This window comes from Aureobasidium pullulans (genome assembly GCF_000721785.1).
Source record: "Aureobasidium pullulans EXF-150 unplaced genomic scaffold scaffold_3, whole genome shotgun sequence".
Taxonomy (NCBI): domain Eukaryota; kingdom Fungi; phylum Ascomycota; class Dothideomycetes; order Dothideales; family Saccotheciaceae; genus Aureobasidium; species Aureobasidium pullulans.
The window spans coordinates 30,482-47,432 of record NW_021941023.1 but is presented as its reverse complement, the minus strand read 5'-3'; the positions used below and the strand labels follow the sequence as shown (position 1 = coordinate 47,432).

Here is a 16,951-nt window from a genome sequence, read left to right as displayed (position 1 = left end):
ATTCGCCTTTATCATCTAGAAGTTCCGTGTACTCCACGGCAAGCGCGAGCCGGAGTGTAAAACCAGCCATGTACCAAACCAGAACGCCTTGTGCCAATATGGAAACACCGAATGCTCCGTTTCGCTCCAATGCAATGCCACAACCAGAACTCCTCCGACGCTCCATCTAAACTAAACAGCTTGAATCTGCACCCTCTTCTTCGTCTTCATAGCAAACCTGTTGCGATAGAGAACTCCAAACAACCCAGCGAAAAACCAAAGTCTCAGCACATCGAACCAAACCTTCCAACTCAACCCCTTTTCTTCACTATCCGGATCATACCTCCTACACACCTCGAGGAAAAGCTTCGGATCGTCCGTGATGACTCCATCGATTTCTCTCCTTATACACCATTCCATCTTCTCGGTCGCGTTGACCGTCCACGCCAATACGGGTTTCTGCGCCTTTTTGCAATCCCTCAAGAATTTGTTGCCGCCCGGTGCCATGAGGATGGGAAGTAACATGTTGAAACTGACATTGGGTATGGGTAAAAATTGACGAGCGTAAGAGATGCTGAAACCAATATGCGTGCAAGGAAATCCAGGGAGATGTTTTGCAGCTAGAGGGATATATTTGGCTGACCAGCAACCAAGGACTATACGTGAGGACCATGGATGAGAGGGTAAAGCTGGTACCGAAGCGATTGTGGAGGCGATCAATCGCATGATATCTTCATCATTGTTGTCGAGTTTAATATCCAGCAGGACCCAAATATCCGCTCTTTTCGGGTGAGCCAGATATTCCAGTAAATCGATGAGTCGGGGCATATGTTGTTTAGGTTCTTGTGTGGTGAGTAAGGGTGCGATGAATGACCAATCGCAATCGATTATTTGTTCCGGGCGGTTGAAACAGCGGTTGAGTGTGTTGTCGTGGGAGAGAACGACTACGCCGTCTTTGGTGATGTGGACGTCTGTTTCTACGGCGTGGGCGCCGATTTCTACCGCGGAGGAAAAGGCGGACATGGTGTTTTCTGGGTATTTTGCTTTGTAGCCGCGGTGGGCTATTGCTTGGGGCATTTGTGGGCGTCCATCTTCGGATTTGTTGGTGTTGTGTTTTCTGGAGAAGGGAAAGACGCCTGAGGTAGACATGATGAGTATGCAGTATGCAAGAATGTGAGAAAGAAGGTGAGAGATGGAATCGTGTGAAAGAACCCAGATTCTGATTGAAAGTTCAAGTACAAGGTGGGAGTTGATATAGGAAAGAGCTGAGACATAAAGCATGAGGCAATCCAAGACTTACAGGCATGTGTGTTGTAATCTGACTCGAGAGCCATCTTGTCGGACATTTGTTCAAAGCAAGCTGGTTGGGTAAAGACTGGCGGGATGGAAAAGCGGCGGAGTAGAGGTGTGTCTTCATTTACTCCAAAGCCTGCCATGTCGCGCAATGCAGTGTCAGGATGTGGAGCTTTGTATATAAGATGTCTTCTTCCGCGCAAACACAATGTCTTGAATGTGTTTATTGTGTTGTTTGTAGATTGAGGCGAGATGGACGGCGGCGGGCCTAAATAGTGGAGGAGGAGGTGTGGAAATAAAGGTATCCAGATAAACAATGATCCGCGTCAAGGATTCCCGCGTGTCGAAATGAAGTCGTTGTTTCACCAATGGGGAAGTTTAGCGATTTGACAGCCTTCCAGGGTTTCGCGAATCGCTTGGGGGTTTGGCGACAATGGCGGCGCTTGATTGTTAGATTGTATTTTGCGACAAGAAAGTCAAGAGACAGCAAGGAAAGGAAAGCAGAGACGCAAAAGAAGGAGCAGTCATCGTATTTCAGAGGTAGGTCATCAGGGCAGTAAGCTTTCAAACCATCGCCAACTGTTCCTACGGTTGGAGCTAGCGAAAGTGCATGTCTCCATGTTGCTTGCCCTCCCATCTCCCGTTGGTTTTTGGTGGCGTGGGAAGCTAAGGTTATGGTTGAATTTAAGCATCGTCGGGGTCAATCGTTTTCACCGATCTTTATGGTGTCAGTTAACCTGTTTCACAAACTGTTCTTTTGCCTAATCAACGTTTGCCCATCCCTATCAAAGTCTCGTTTCGCGACGGTCGAAGGATTGGATTATCGCGCGTTCTCATGACTTCGAACAACGCAACACCCCCCGTCCTCGTATGCCATCCGAAACTCGCTCATGCTGACTCGCCGCTACAGAAGCATGACCGACAAGATGCGAGGCTAGAATGACGGGCGGGAACAAACCAGTTTGACCGCCTTGATACACATCATCGCCGTTGTCCACCTGTCATGTCAGCCATGTTTCGCCTTGCGCTTCATGTTCGTCTGTTTCTCTAACTCGAAAAACAAGGAGAGCTTTCCGCGTTTTCATCTCTCGAAACACCGTTTGAGGTTCTCCTTAAAGCTTACCAAGCTTTGTGATCGACTGCAAGCATCGCCCAGGATGACAGGTCAGCTAATGATGAGTGGACAGGGTGCAGATAGCTCCACCAACGTGCATGTTAATCATCCTCATGCGGCCGCCGGCGCGAGAGCAAGATATGGATGGGGACATGGGGATCCCTTCTTAGCTGATTACAGGAACGCGTATGGCGGTCGAAGGATTCGAGATGGCTTTGACCTTCGGCAGCTGAGCATCACAAGATACGGCACGGGAAGGGTTGGAAAGAAACTTTGCTTAGAGCCACGCAACATCCACGTTTGAGCAAAACAAATGTCCGACGAAAGCAAAATAGGGAAAAGAGCCTCTTCTTCAAACTGTGCTTGCGACATCATGCTTCGACTGGAGGTGTCAAGATAGGAGACAAGTCCTTCTCGAGACAGCGTGCAACCTGTTTAGAATCCGCGGATAAAGCGACTCGTGCAAGAGTCAAGACGTTCCACCTCGGCATGTCCCGTGCGAGACAACCAGAGGGACCATTTCGTCAGTGGCTCTTGGTCACCGACACCTCTTTCGAAGCAACCGTCGCCCGCATTATAACACACGGGCGCAACAATATCGTTGCCCATGCACGTCTGTAATATATCAGTCGAGGAGGTATTCGCAGCTCTTTGAGAAGAGGGCTCCTCGTAGTGAATGCGATTGAATTGTGAGCACTCTTTCGCGGAGGCCCGGAGCTTCCAGGTAGGAGTGACATGAGGTGGTTGCGCGTCACTGGTTGCAGTCGACCCAGCAAGGCGGGCTCCAAGTCACTCCATGTTTGATAGGTAGGCAGTTTAGTAGTAGGTCTTTAAATCATCGCAGCGTTTGTTCTTTGACAGACCTTCTGAACGCACAACTTTTTGCGCATCATCAACAAGACCGCGCAGCATCTGCTACAACCAAAACATACCACCATAACTTCCCATACCCAACCGCCATGACAGATCAGACACACCGCGACTTTCAGGCGCGCAGCTCTCGCAGTCAGACTCAGCGTCTTGATCGCGCACGTAATCCAGCCAAGCTCGTCAATGATCGTCCACAAGTGAGATTCTGCGCATCAACAAGCTGCCTCCCACTTCCAGATACTGATCAGACCAACAGAAAATTTTCTTTGGAGTCTCGGCAATCACAACATCCGATGATAAGATCGAAATGGGCCTTTGCGCTCATGATGGCACCTACAGTATGGACTTTGCAGTGCACTGCATCGAGGCCAAGCGTGATGGCGCAAAGACACTCTCAGACTTTGTCATCATGAGGGTCAAGGAGTATCAGAATGTTCGCAATGTCAAATGCCTTGGAGCCGGCATATCGAAAGCTGCTCATGACATCTCTCCGGATCTGCCTGCCAGGATGTGGGCAGAGCTCGACATACCAACACTGGAGTTCGAAAGAAACCCCGTCGAGGGCGATATCATCACGGGAGAAGTTGACGTTGACGAAGAAGCTGATGCCATGGCAAGAAAATGCGTCGTGTAAGCTCAGGAATTCTGTCTTCCAGCACATTCACTGATAACTGTCAGCATGTACGGCCCACAAAAGCAACCTCTTCTCCAGGTCGGTTTCTTGAATGAGGTCTCAGTCGATGCTGCAGGTCACGCCATACTTTGCACCCTGGAGCAATATCGTAACACAGTCCGCAAGACTACATGGGACGCCACAATGCACTACGCCGAGCGTCTGAAGAAGCGTGGCATCAGAATGGCATTCTTGAACGCGACCCCTCAAGGAGGAGGTGTTGCTCTCATGCGACATGCCCTGGTCAGAATTGCTCGTTTGCTTGGTGTTGAGATGAAGTGGTAAGTACAACAATCCGATCACACGCTACTCTCCTGACATGTGCGTCCAGGTATGTCCCACGACCAAAGAATGAAGTCTTTCGCATCACGAAGACCAATCACAACATACTTCAGGGAGTATCTGAGCCGGATGAACGCCTCAGCGCCGATCAAACCGAGATGATCAAGAACTGGATTCACAGCACCGCCAAACGTGAGTGGGTGCGTAAGAGAGGACCTCTGGCTAAGATTGAAGACGGTGGTGCTCATATCCTCTTTGTTGATGACCCTCAAATGCCTGACATTGTACCCCTGGCAAAGGAGATTGAGCCGAACCGTCCTGTGCTATATCGCTCTCACATCCAAGTCCGTGCAGACCTGGTAGATGGTGCACCGGACAGCCCCACTGCAGAGGTCTTCAATTGGCTGTACTCGCGAATCAAGGAGGCCGATCTTCTCATCGCCCATCCTGTGCGCGACTTTGTGCCAAAGCTTGTAGAGCCTCAGAAAGTGGCTTACTTGCCCGCTACTACTGGTAGGTCTCTTTGCATCTCTCCCTCAAATTCTTATGGCGAATGATGCTTGAGAAAATTTCAGCTAATGCAGCAATCACAGACTGGCTAGACGGTCTCAACAAAGAGCTTCGTTTCGAAGATTCTCGCTATTACCTCGACATTTACAATGCCCACTGTCTCGAATCCTCCCAACCTCAACTCGTCTTCCCGGCTCGCGACTACATTGTCCAAATCGCTCGCTTCGACCCCAGCAAAGGCATCGACACCGTCATCCGCTCATACGGCGAATTGCGCAGAAAATACTACAAAGACACACCAGTACACCAAACACCCCAACTCTGCATCGCCGGCCACAGCAGCATCGACGACCCCGATGCATCAGCCATGTTTGTCAAAACCATGGACTTGATTGAGAACGAGTACCCCGACCTGGCATCCGACATCTCAGTCATGCGACTCGGACCCATCGATCAAGAGTTGAATGTATTGATGAGCAATGCAAAAATTTGCCTGCAGCTCTCCACTCGTGAAGGGTTTGAAGTCAAAGTCTCCGAGGCATTGCACAAAGGCGTTCCTGTTATTGTGACCAGAGCTGGTGGCATTCCTCTGCAGGTCGAAGACGGCAAATCTGGATTCCTGGTTGACACTGGCGATTATGAAAAGGTGGCTGAGTATATGTATCAGTTGTTTACTGATAGGGATTTGTACGCTGAGATGAGCGGGTACGCTGCTGCACATGTCAGCGATGAGGTCAGTACGGTAGGAAATGTGCTTTCTTGGCTCTACCCGGCGGACACGATGACCAGAGAGGATGGCAAGAAGCTGGAGACCAATGGAGCGTGGATTAATGACTTGGCCAGAGAAGGAGCAGGCATCCCATACGAAGAAGGCGAGCCCAGATTACCCAGACACTACAAGACTTGAAACAGATAATAGCTGAGCGGGAAGAAGTTGCACAAATACGATAATTGCTTCTGAAAAACATACCAAGTTCTTCATTCTTGCATCGATTCTTCCACTTTCTGCGTGAGTCTGACATTTCTTTTCCTCTTGAACAGATTAACATCCAAGACACTGCACCCATTGGAGTCTGGAAACTTCCCTTTCTCTATCAGAACCTCTTTTCAACAAACATCCCATCGAGCTAGAAATGCCCTAATGCCACCATGGTATTCTCTTCTACATGTCGACAGAAGTGCTAGTGCTCGAATATCGTCTCATCCGGGCGTAGAGAAAATAAACAGAATGAAGCAGTCAGGTCTGTATCACCTCTCCGTCGACGTCGCTTTCAAATTGGAAGTCATTCTTTTTATTTTCTCGAAGAAACTCATGCGGGCTATGTATCTGTGCACAGGAGACGTTGATGTGCATTGCAAGCCGTGTAAAGTAGACGGAGTGTATCCGAGGAGAAGGGAAGGGAAGTCGGAGTAAACTTATTCGAGCTTCGTGGAAGGAAGAAAGGTAAAAGCTTCAGACAGATGGACAGGTTGGACGTGGGCTCTTCTTGTAATGTGATTGTCCATTCATGTGAACTTTTGCGACTTAGTTTCAGCACCGCAGTAATTCTACGTTCATTCCACCCCCTTCTGCTTATCTTCCTCTCTGCAATCGTCCCTTCAAAAAACGCCTTTGCATGCCCACTCTTGGTAACTCTGCAACTCCGTAAACGCCTTGACCTTCAAAGGACACCTACCACAATCATCTAATCCCATCAGTCCTCCCATCCTTCTCCTCCGACTCCACAGGCCCAGTGGGCCCACTCAAATACGTCTCCTTCTCCGCATCCTCATACTCCCTGACCAAATCCATAACAACCTCCCTCGCATCATCAAATTCCCCCAATCCATCCCTAAAAGCATCTTCGCGTTTGTATTGCTCCAAAAAGGCGTTTCGCTTGCGTAAGCGATCGTATTGGAAAACAATGCGTTTGAAGAGGGTCGCAATGCCGGTGTGGTTGGCTAGCATCAGGCCGGAGACGCGTGGGGTGTGGGCGGTGGTTGTGTAGGGGGATGTGCGGGTTAGGGCTACTTGGATGGAGGCCGGGCCCCAGGGGATGAAGGTTGCGAGGCGGCGTTCGCGGATGCGGAGGAGGGATTTGTGGACCTGGAAGATGACTGTCAGTATACATGTTTGAAGGGGGCAAAGAAGAGGAAAGTAAGAGGGTGAGGAGAGGAGGGAGAGGGTAACTTACATCAGTTGGATCGGCTTCGCCCATGATGATGTTCAGGATACTGATGTAGCAGCTGTTCTTTCCTGGGTTTGAGGAGACCATTCTGTTCTTGGGCTGCAACAATCTTCTCATGACTTCCAGGACTGTGGTTCTTCTGACGGTCTTTGCGGCTTCGACGTTCTCGCCGGTGAATGGTGTGTAGCTTGTTTGCAAGAAATGGCAGCGCGGGGTGGGGATTAGAGAGGCGACGATGCCGACAAGGTCGTTATGCATGTAGCCTGGGTAGCGGAGTGTTGTCGTCGAGGCGGACATGACTGTGCTGACGAGTTGATTTGTCTGTTGGAAAGAAGGTTCTTGGACGTGAAGTGTGTCTGCTGCGATACGCGATAGAGCGCCATTGTCGAGCACAATGACACTGTCGGCTTGTTGTGTGAGTCGCTTCATGGATAGCAAAGAGTTGTAGGGTTGAACAACGACATCGCCCGATTGTACGGTATCCGGAAAGACCGAGTATGTCTGGATCAGCTTCTTGGGGAAGCGGTCGTTGAGTCGTTCGAGTAAGTATGAGCCCAAGCCTGAACCAGTGCCACCAGCGATGGAGTGCAGCAGCATGAAGCCCTCAAGACTGTCGCTGCCGTCTGCCTCACGATCGATCATGTCCAGAACCTCCTCTTGTACAGTCTCGCCCATGGAGTAACCAGCAGCCCAGTTGTTTCCAGCTCCAGTGCCGCCGCTGTGGATGTAGAAGTTTTCGGGGTTGTAGATGTTCTTGTACGGGCCGGTTTGGATTCCATTGATGACCTGTTGCTATGATCAGCTTCTTGCTGAAGGAAAAGAGCGAGGGTTGGGCATCGTCTTACTCTCGGTTCGAGGTCCATTAGGATGGCGCGTGGGATGTAGCGCGTGTCGTCGGACTGGTAGAAGAAGACATCCTTGCGATCACCTCCTTCAGTCGCAAAGTCCTCGAGGTTTCCGTCACGGTTGATTCCATGTTCCTGACACAGTTGTTGCCAGAACTGGGAGCCCACTGGAAGAAGCGTTAGAAGTGCGCATGTGAAAGAGAAGACGGGATCAAACATACCGCTATTGCCGCATTGGCCTGCTTGGAGTGTGATGATTTCTCTACAACATTACCGACGTCAGTAATGAATCAGATAAAAGCTGCATCGATATCACGAACCTCGGCATGGCTGCGTTGGGGCATGGCGAGGAAAAGGTGATGGTTTGCGGACAAGCTGCGATAATGCGGTAGACGCGCCCGACCGCGTCACAGCCAACACAGGCTTGACAGAGCAACAAAGGGAAACAATTGATCAATAATTCGAGTATTCCTTTCAACGTCTTCAATCGCAGGCTAATAAGAGACTAATCTCGACAAACCTCAGCCTTCCCTGACTACGAACAAAACAATGGAGTGATATCGCTAACTTCCTTCTGTACTTGATATGAATTCTACCTCTTTGCCTGTTCAGAAACAATCGCAAAACATCCTGCGCGTCATATCGCTGTTGCTACACATTATGGTATAGTGCTTCCACGTCGTCGTCTGTCATTCTACACGTTGAGCTGTACGTAGTTGCCTGTGAATTTGTCAGTAACTTGCTTCAATGCAATCATGTCGCATCAACATACCAGGGAATTGTCCTTGTCTTCCGCCAGTCTTTCCGATCCACCATTCATTCTCGTTCGCTGTACGTTGCACAATCTCAATTGTCTCTCCGGCGCTGAAACTAAGATCGCCTTCTGCTTGAGCTTCGTAATCGTACAATGCTGTACACATTTCCGCTTGAGGAACCCCGCTGAATCGAGAAGGCTTGGGCTTTGGTGGCGGAGGCTTGCTCTTTGCGATTGCTGACATGGATCCGAGTTGAGGAGATGCTGCGCCGGCCGAGTAAGGCGGAGGCGAGGTTGCGCCGCCGTCGGTGATGGACAGCTGAGCAGTAGAAGCTGTGAGTCCAGGAGGTGAAGGCTTGGGCTTGCCCTCAATTGCCAATCTGCCATACTTGCTGCCAGCAGGACGACCCAATCCCTTGGTCTTGAAGTGGACAATCGTCAGAGCTTCGGCTTGTTGTTGGATCTCTCCGCGCTTCTCCTCAAAGGCTGCTTCAATGTCCAGGGTCAAGTTGAAGTAGCCAATATCAATACTCTGCATGCGCTCGTGCAATGTGTAGAAGACATTAAGCTGCATGTAGTAGAAGGACTGGAAAAGGGGAAGAATGAACTCGCGTTCCAGGCGGAACAGCTCGGGCAGCTCCGTCTTGAGCAGGTCGTTGAAGTAGTTGTAGTCCTGAGTCGAAACCTCGACTTCGTTCTCGGCCTTGTACAGGGCCTTTTCGTCCTTAAGCGTCTTGTCTTTCTTGTCCTGCAACTTCTTAAGTGTGGCTCGGTGACGGTCGTAGTCGAGTTGCTTGTGGTCGCGCTTGACGGCGGATTTGCGGACCTGCTTGATGATCTCGAGAAGCTCGTCTGCCGGTCGTACGATACGGGATTCGATCATCTCCAATTCGGGCTGTAGCGACTCCTTGAGGTCCTTGACAATCGCTTCGTATTCCTCGCAGGCGCGGATTCCCTCAGGGTTGCCATCAACAACGTACGAGCTGGGGTCCGAGGCACGACCAGAGATTGGCTTGTAAAGATCGGCGCAGGCTTTTGAGAACTCGATCTGGTGGTCCAGCATGCCGTTGATTGATTTGAAGTACTTTTCGGATTCGTCATGCAGGCGTTTTGTCTCAACCTCGAGCTCGGCGAAGCGACGTTCGGCGTCAACATAGACGGGATCCTTTGTGATTTCACCCATGTTGAACTTTTGCTTGAACTGCTGCGGAGCCTGGAGGGGAGTCAGCATTGGGCTGCATGTGCTCGTCATGACAACATACGCGAGTGACGCTCTTGGTGAAGCCTTTCCAACTCATTCTGGCGGTGTTCTAGGTTGGTCAGGCCGTAGAGGCGGGTGTCAGGTAGATCAAAATGTTTGTAGGAGGTCGAAGGGAGTAAGAGCTGTTGAAGAGCAGGAGTAACTTTCTGATGGTGCCTAAGATGTTGTAGACTGTGCTGCGGTAGACACGGATTCAGATGGGGCGCAGGTCGGGCTTGGCTATGAGATTCAGAACGTCGATCTTGGAGAAATGATCCGCGTGCTGTGGCTGATGATGCGGGTTTGTTTATGATATGCACGCGTCCGGTTGCTGCAGTTGCATGTGTTACCTGACGGGAAATGATACTGTCAGGATGTTAAGAGCAGGAGGCAGAAGCAGAGCGTGTCTACGTCTTCGGCCTTGCTCATCCGGCCGCATCATCCAAAAACGTTTCTTGGTGGCCTTTGGCTCGGGGCTTGGCATCGACGCCGACTATGTCATTTTTTGGAATTGAACCCCTCGTCCGGCCTCAAGATTCGCCGATGCTTAGAAGCTCTTTCCTCTCACGGCGATAAGGCAGCGACTTCGGCCGAGGCAGAGGGGCTCTCGTCCGAGCTCTTTACTCAGCAGAGTGCCAAGCATCCAGCTCGATGGTTCCCGCCTCGCAAAAGTCATTGTCAGTCGCATCTGGTGTGACATCTGCTGATTCCTACATTTCGCATCCCCATTCAAAATGTCGTCCTCATTCCCTTCAGTCGCGAGGCAGGCCCTCCACCAGTCTTCAAGACGACTGTCGACCACCTACCGTCCTCGCCTTCTATCGTCGCGCATTGCCGCCACCCGTTCATATGTCTCCGAGACATCGCCCAAGAACGCCACTATCAATGTCGAATCCACCATCAAGGCCGACCAGAAGGCCTTCCTCGCCGAGACTGGCATCAAGCCCAGAGATGCCACCATGCCCACCACCGGCATGAGCGCCGATGCCATGATGAGTCCTGCCGCTGGAATCCTCAAGCAAGCAACCGTCATGGATCAAGGAACTCGCCCCATCTACCTCGATGCTCAAGCGACCACTCCTACCGACCCCAGAGTACTCGATGCCATGCTTCCCTTCTTCACTGGCCTCTACGGCAACCCCCACTCGCGAACCCACGCCTACGGATGGGAGACCGACTCTGCTGTCGAGCAAGCCAGAGCCCACATCGCCAGCCTGATCGGCGCCGACCCCAAGGAGATCATTTTCACTTCCGGAGCCACCGAGAGTAACAACATGAGCATCAAGGGTGTCGCCCGCTTCTTCAAGCGTGGTGGAAAGAAGAACCACATCATCACCTGCCAGACTGAGCACAAATGTGTTCTCGACAGCTGTCGTCACTTGCAGGATGAAGGCTTCGAGATCACATACTTGCCCGTCCAGTCAGATGGCAGAGTTGACATGAAGGAGTTGGAAGCCGCCATGCGACCGGAAACCATGCTCGTCTCGATCATGACTGTCAACAATGAAATTGGTGTTGTGCAGCCCATGGAGGAGATTGGCAAGCTCTGCAGATCAAAGAAGATCTTCTTCCACACAGATGCTGCTCAGGCCGTCGGCAAGATTCCTCTTGATGTCAACAAGCTCAACATCGATCTCATGTCCATCTCCGGTCACAAGATCTACGGTCCCAAGGGTATTGGTGCCTGCTACGTTCGCAGAAGACCCCGTGTCAGACTCGACCCCATCATCAGTGGTGGTGGTCAGGAGAGAGGTTTGAGAAGTGGAACTATTGCCCCTCCCCTTGTTATTGGCTTCGGTGAGGCTGCAAGAATCGCCAAGGAAGAAATGGATGTAAGTTTGGACATCCCTCTTCATCTTCTCAGAGGATTATATGCTGCAACACATGCTGATTGAATCTCTAGTACGACACCAAGCGTATCTCCGCCCTTTCCAAGAAGTTGAGTGATGGTCTCCTCGCCATGGAGCACACCACCCTCAACGGTTCCCCCGAGTTCCATTACCCCGGGTGCGTCAACGTCTCCTTCGCATATGTCGAGGGTGAGTCTCTCCTCATGGCCCTCAAGGATATCGCTCTTTCCTCCGGTTCCGCCTGTACATCCGCCTCCCTTGAGCCCTCATACGTTCTCCGTGCTCTCGGCAGCAGTGACGAGAGCGCCCACAGCAGTATCCGCTTCGGTATCGGTCGCTTCACCACCGACGCCGAGATTGACTACGTTCTCAAGGCCGTGCAAGAACGTGTTGCCTTCTTGCGTGAGCTCAGTCCTCTGTGGGAGCTTGTGCAGGAGGGTGTCGACCTCAACACTATTGAGTGGAGTGGTCACTAAGGTACTTTAAGATGAGCACGATTTGTACAGTCTAAAATTCCCTTTCATGGCGTTTAAGCATTCATTCTTGTTTGGATTGGGGAAGATTTTTCTTTGGAGCATACCCGACACGGCATCACCCACTTTTTTTTTCTGTATTTTTAATTCAATCAAGCTCGGCATTACGACCTCATTGACTTTGGTATTGTCCTGTGGACTCCTGTGGACTCCTTTGTCTCATCTTTCACACATGCTTCGATTTTTCCTCTTCGCCATACAGCATACCTCCCCAACCTCAGAGATATCTCTCTACAAACACGCTATTGTGGTATAGCGTGCTAGAAGGATGGGAATGGGCGCCCGCACTCACATTACACGGTCCTGTGTTTCACGGTGTCCAACCATGTGGGAAAAGTGGATAGGGGAAGAGAAGTAAGGCAGAGCTACAGGTTTGTATTTCTAATAGTTATAAGCATGACTTCCTTGGTATAAGTATCATCTGCTCCCAAGTCTTCTCCAATAGGTCTCGAGGGAGATGGTTCAGGGAATAAAGGGGTCTGTGGAGCTATGTGGGATGATGTTGATGGTGTTTGCCAGTCTGATATAACATCAATCCATAAAATTCAAATGCATTTTGTCCTCAATCGCATATATATGATTCTATATGATGGAACTTGAGGTTTGAATGGATGACCGAGGTTTTGGATCTCGCTCGCTTGGTTTCAGGTATCCTGATGCTTACGAGTCGTGGGTGTTGTGATGTGTTCGTGGGGGTTTGCCCAAAGTTGTGGTTTCAGGCCGACCAAGAGGTTTCATGTGTGTGGCATGGAGGTGACATGGGTTCGTTCGGATAGACTGGAGGAAAATGACGTCTCCCCGCGGAGGACTCGTGAAAATGGATGTCATGGTTATCTGACAAGACGAAAGATCGAGAAAGAGCAACAGGCAAAACCGCCATATCAGTCAAGATAAGGAGTTGCAAAAAAAAGAAAAAGAGTAGTTGTACGATCATATCAAAAATTTTGTAATAGCTTCTCTCAAAACAAGTCTGTTGTTCCTGTTTTTCCTACATACAACAAGCACATGAAGGTCCTGCCATTGTGCGTTAAAAATATCCTCCCGATCATTTTGAGTCGTAAAGTATTTAGCTGGAGCCATTGAGCTGGGCAACCATGTACTTGGTACCCATGCTCTGAACAGTGCTAGAGTAAGGGTAAGACAGATGTTGAGCGTTGATTCCGAAACCGTGAGTGGTGTCACAAACACCATCACCGTAAGCGCAAACATCCATGGTCTTGGGGACCCAAGCAGCGGGGATGCCACCGAGGACGGCGGAGAGACCATTGACGTTCTTGGTGGTGGTGCCGCCGTTGGCGTCGACATTGCAGGCGAGGCCGGAACGGTGCTCTGGGTCGCCGATGAGGAAGACTCCCTTGACGGCGTCCATGTTGGCGCCGGTGAGCTTGGGCATGGCGTTGACGGTGGCGGCGGCGCCTTGGGAGTAGCCTTGGAGGATGAAGCACATGTTGGGGTTGGTGCGGAGGGAGGACTGGACCTTGTTGACAATCTGGGATGGATGTTAGCAATGCATGTCAAAGTGTGGAAGTTGATATGGAGCGACATACGTCCTGAGTGCCGAGGGCGGAGTTCTGGCTGGCATCGGCAAGGTAGACAGTGTTGTAGACGGTGCCGCCGGAGACCTGGGCGAGAGTCTGCTGGTTCATGGTGCGGAATCCAGCAGAAGGACCCTGAAGTTCACCAGTACCACGGGTGGAAATGATGGTGTACTGAGAGCAGGCAGCACGCTTCTCGATGGGGCTTGCGACGGCACCTGCAGCGAGGAAGACGCTGAGGAGAGCACCCTTGAGGCTGATGTCGGAGAACATGTTGATGGTATGGAAGTTTGAAGAAGAGAGTGATGTGTAGCGAAGGTGTTGAAGAGATGAAGATGCTGGATGATTGAGAATCTTGTGTGCTGAGGTTGAGACCTTCTTATATGCATACCTCGATGCTTGCTGTGATTCACCTACTGCTCATCGCCCGAAGCCAAACACCATCACACGGGCGAGGCCCATGAATCAGAGACCATGGTGGATAATGTCCAAGAGCTGTACCATACCTCCATAAAAAGGTCATTGCTTTGGAGCCGGCCTTGCGACTACGCCCTGTAGTTACCATGATCATCCATGACTAGCATTTGGACAACTTTAAACCTGGTTTCAAGCTTCTGCAGGTGGAAGTCTTCAGATGCCCTGTAACGGGCAGGCGTGGGCCAAGAGAGTGTGTTCCTCGGCTTGAACTTTGAAGCTGAGGTTCGATCAAAGCTTTTAGGCGAAGGGTCGTCGATTAACGCCACACTTGGAATGTCGCTGTCGTTCCAGGAGCATCCTCCGCACAGCCGAATGATTGAAAGTCGCGCACACCTACACAATGTCAGGATTAACGACAACACTGCAAAACTCAAAGCCGAGACCCCTGCGCCGCTCAGGAAATTGAGTTACGTCCGGTTGCTAACATCCTTCTATTTCGTTCTTCCACAAAGGAAAATGATTTGCATCCCCATCGAATGATTGGTACAAGGCCTCAAGCCGCAGTCTGTATCGCTTAGGCACGTCAGTTACTCAGGTACTGAATCAGTGCAGACCGAGGCAGCAGAACAGCGAGACCGAAGGACGGAAAGGCATGGCATGGCAAAGCCTGTCAGTATGTTTCGAGTCGCGAGAAGGCTTGTTTCCGCTTTCGGCCACCTGCTTGTTCTGCCAGCAACCACAACAAATCCTACGTTTCATCTTTCTCTCCAAAAACTCTCCAAAGTAAATCGAGAACTTGATGCTGCGGCATCAATTGGCGATCATGCAAAGGAGAAAATATCCATGCATTTGACTTTGCGTATTGCCCAAAACGTGAGGCTTTTGCACGACTTTGCCCTGTGTTTTCTCCGGGTCATAGAAGTTTAGCCTTACGTGCGAAGAAGTAGAAACATCAATGCGCTACTCCGGGTCGGATCTGTATGCCTTTGGGGTGAGTGTGAAGCCAATGATCCGAGTCATGGGTACAAGAAGCATGGAAGTATCCGGTTTCTTGGTTCATGATGATCTGCTTCTTCTGACATCGGGGAGTCCCAATCGCACAAAATTCGCTTGTCGATCTAAAACAGTTTGGCGGGTTAGCTGGCTATTGTTTCCATCGGCGAGGATGGCCTATCTGAGCAATTTGTAACAGGAGCGTGAAGGATGTGATGATCGAAGTCTAGAAGCAAGATTGCAGGTACTACACAGCAAATGTCATGGTTGCGCAAGGTCAAGTGATGGGTTGGTTGATGGTCAACAGCCACGTGCTCTCGGGAGTGTTGCGGGAAGGTGCGACCCATATTATCATCCTCAGCCACAAAAAAAGGACGACCTGTCATGCAGAATTCAGATAGATTGGATACAAGGTTGCAAAATAGACAATCCGAAATCGATTTGGCAAGCTGCAGCGACTAAATATAGTCGTCAATGTGTTCATACAGCTCTATCGACGCATCTAGTGAGAGAGTCGCATTCGGATCTGTTCCCTGGCCATCTGTTAAATGTCTGTATCGATACTTGTATTCAAGAGAGATAAATAGAGCGGTATGCTTCCCTCGGGGATTGGCTCATGGAGAAGTTGGGTGCCGGTATAGACGTGAGAGTGCGGGGAGCAAGACCCAAATGCTCAATCTGTTCGTACTTCAGCGACAGAGCAAGATAGCTCTGTGAAGATGATTTCGATGAAGACTGAATTACTATGGGTCATAGTGAATGCATGATGCAGAGTCGAGATTGCATATCGGTCAAGCAATGTTGTTGTCAATGTTGAAAATGCTTGTCCGAGGGATGACCCTGATGAGTAGCCCGGTAGCTGGACCCCCGCAGTCGAGCTGGAGTTTATTTGTTGCAGCGGACAATGTAAAGTCCGAAGAGAGACGTGAAATGACGTCTGCAACGCGAATTCGTCTCGGGCGCGCTCTCTACGTGTAGAATCACCACGCAACCAATACTTCACTCGACGACAGGGAACGCACTCTTCGCAATCCTCTATCGCCGCTCTACTACTAACGGACCACTTCGTCAGTGGCCGACTTCATCTGGCCAGCACTCTACGACTCACAAGTCATGCGTTACGGCCAAGGTGAAAGAACGACGATCGCACATGAGGAGCTGGACTCAATGTATGGGTGAGCAAGCCCAACGCGTGGTGAAGAGCTGAGAATACATAAAGCGGCCCAGACCAGTAGTTCTTGCCTAGGCGTCAGAAGAAAGACCAGCCAGAAAAGTCCAGTAGTCAAACCAATAGCCTTCCAGACGTCGCCGGTCGTTGACGGCCATGTCAATCTTGTCAATTCATTGTTGTGAGCCACGATACAAGCAACATCGCCCACTCATACTTAGAATCAGCAGTCTACGGGCAAACTCGACCACCATGTGCGCGCGTTCGGCTAGGTTGACGAGCCATGTACGTGCAAGTACAGCTGCGGCGACCACACTCGGGGGACAAGCGTAAACAGAATACCCCGAGTCTTGCTTTTCTTCTTACTGCAGCTTTTATCCAGATCTCCTCGACAGTCGACGTTGTCGTACAGCCGACGAAAGTCCAAGCGATACAACAGGCCCGCGCGCCGCCTTAGTGGGAAACGTAGACCTTGGTGCTCACTCTTGACGACCATAGCCCATCCCCAGTCTTGTTATTGATGTGGAAGAGGGAAGGAATCGGGAGTTTGTGCTAGCAATCCGTAGCGAAGACGATTCGAAAGCAGAATGAGGGAACAAATTGGCGGAGACTGTTCCGCGTGTGGTACACTTCCGATGGCTCCACGAGATCGAGACAGAAACCACTGGAGAATCGTCCGTTCACACAACTGATCATGGTATCTCCTCGAACCTTGACGTCTTAGCTG

The 16,951-nt window shown here is 50.6% G+C and overlaps 6 protein-coding genes across 6 annotated transcripts; 2 read left to right on the top strand and 4 right to left on the bottom strand.

The window, feature by feature from the left end:
- Nucleotides 1–171: 171 nt before the first annotated feature.
- Nucleotides 172–1,415, bottom strand: M438DRAFT_371815 (PLC-like phosphodiesterase; the record flags this gene model as incomplete). Its single annotated transcript, XM_029908293.1, has 2 exons — nucleotides 172–1,115; nucleotides 1,280–1,415. 2 exons carry the CDS (start codon nucleotides 1,413–1,415, stop codon nucleotides 172–174), a joined length of 1,080 nt encoding a protein of 359 aa, XP_029763560.1.
- Nucleotides 1,416–3,276: 1,861 nt separating this feature from the next.
- Nucleotides 3,277–5,695, top strand: M438DRAFT_311906 (trehalose synthase). Its single transcript, XM_029902498.1, has 5 exons — nucleotides 3,277–3,453; nucleotides 3,513–3,886; nucleotides 3,935–4,210; nucleotides 4,261–4,724; nucleotides 4,805–5,695. The coding sequence occupies exons 1-5, from the start codon at nucleotides 3,346–3,348 to the stop codon at nucleotides 5,626–5,628; spliced, it is 2,046 nt and encodes a 681-aa protein (XP_029763559.1). The 5' UTR covers nucleotides 3,277–3,345; the 3' UTR covers nucleotides 5,629–5,695.
- Nucleotides 5,696–6,402: 707 nt separating this feature from the next.
- Nucleotides 6,403–8,062, bottom strand: M438DRAFT_371813 (gamma tubulin; the record flags this gene model as incomplete). Its single annotated transcript, XM_029908292.1, has 5 exons — nucleotides 6,403–6,807; nucleotides 6,896–7,675; nucleotides 7,735–7,901; nucleotides 7,956–7,996; nucleotides 8,055–8,062. 5 exons carry the CDS (start codon nucleotides 8,060–8,062, stop codon nucleotides 6,403–6,405), a joined length of 1,401 nt encoding a protein of 466 aa, XP_029763558.1.
- A 106-nt stretch (nucleotides 8,063–8,168) lies between these two features.
- Nucleotides 8,169–9,914, bottom strand: M438DRAFT_124076 (BAR-domain-containing protein). The gene is made up of 2 exons (XM_029898769.1): nucleotides 9,751–9,914; nucleotides 8,169–9,701 (listed from the first exon to the last, which is right to left on the bottom strand). Exons 1-2 carry the CDS (start codon nucleotides 9,784–9,786, stop codon nucleotides 8,466–8,468), a joined length of 1,272 nt encoding a protein of 423 aa, XP_029763557.1. The 5' UTR covers nucleotides 9,787–9,914; the 3' UTR covers nucleotides 8,169–8,465.
- Nucleotides 9,915–10,462: 548 nt separating this feature from the next.
- M438DRAFT_267007 (cysteine desulfurase) lies at nucleotides 10,463–12,054 on the top strand (the record flags this gene model as incomplete). The annotated part of the gene is made up of 2 exons (XM_029900151.1): nucleotides 10,463–11,560; nucleotides 11,632–12,054. The coding sequence occupies 2 exons, from the start codon at nucleotides 10,463–10,465 to the stop codon at nucleotides 12,052–12,054; spliced, it is 1,521 nt and encodes a 506-aa protein (XP_029763556.1).
- A 1,123-nt stretch (nucleotides 12,055–13,177) lies between these two features.
- Nucleotides 13,178–13,919, bottom strand: M438DRAFT_352218 (cutinase; the record flags this gene model as incomplete). Its single annotated transcript, XM_029906778.1, has 2 exons — nucleotides 13,178–13,600; nucleotides 13,659–13,919. The coding sequence occupies 2 exons, from the start codon at nucleotides 13,917–13,919 to the stop codon at nucleotides 13,178–13,180; spliced, it is 684 nt and encodes a 227-aa protein (XP_029763555.1).
- Between the last annotated feature and the right edge of the window lie 3,032 nt (nucleotides 13,920–16,951).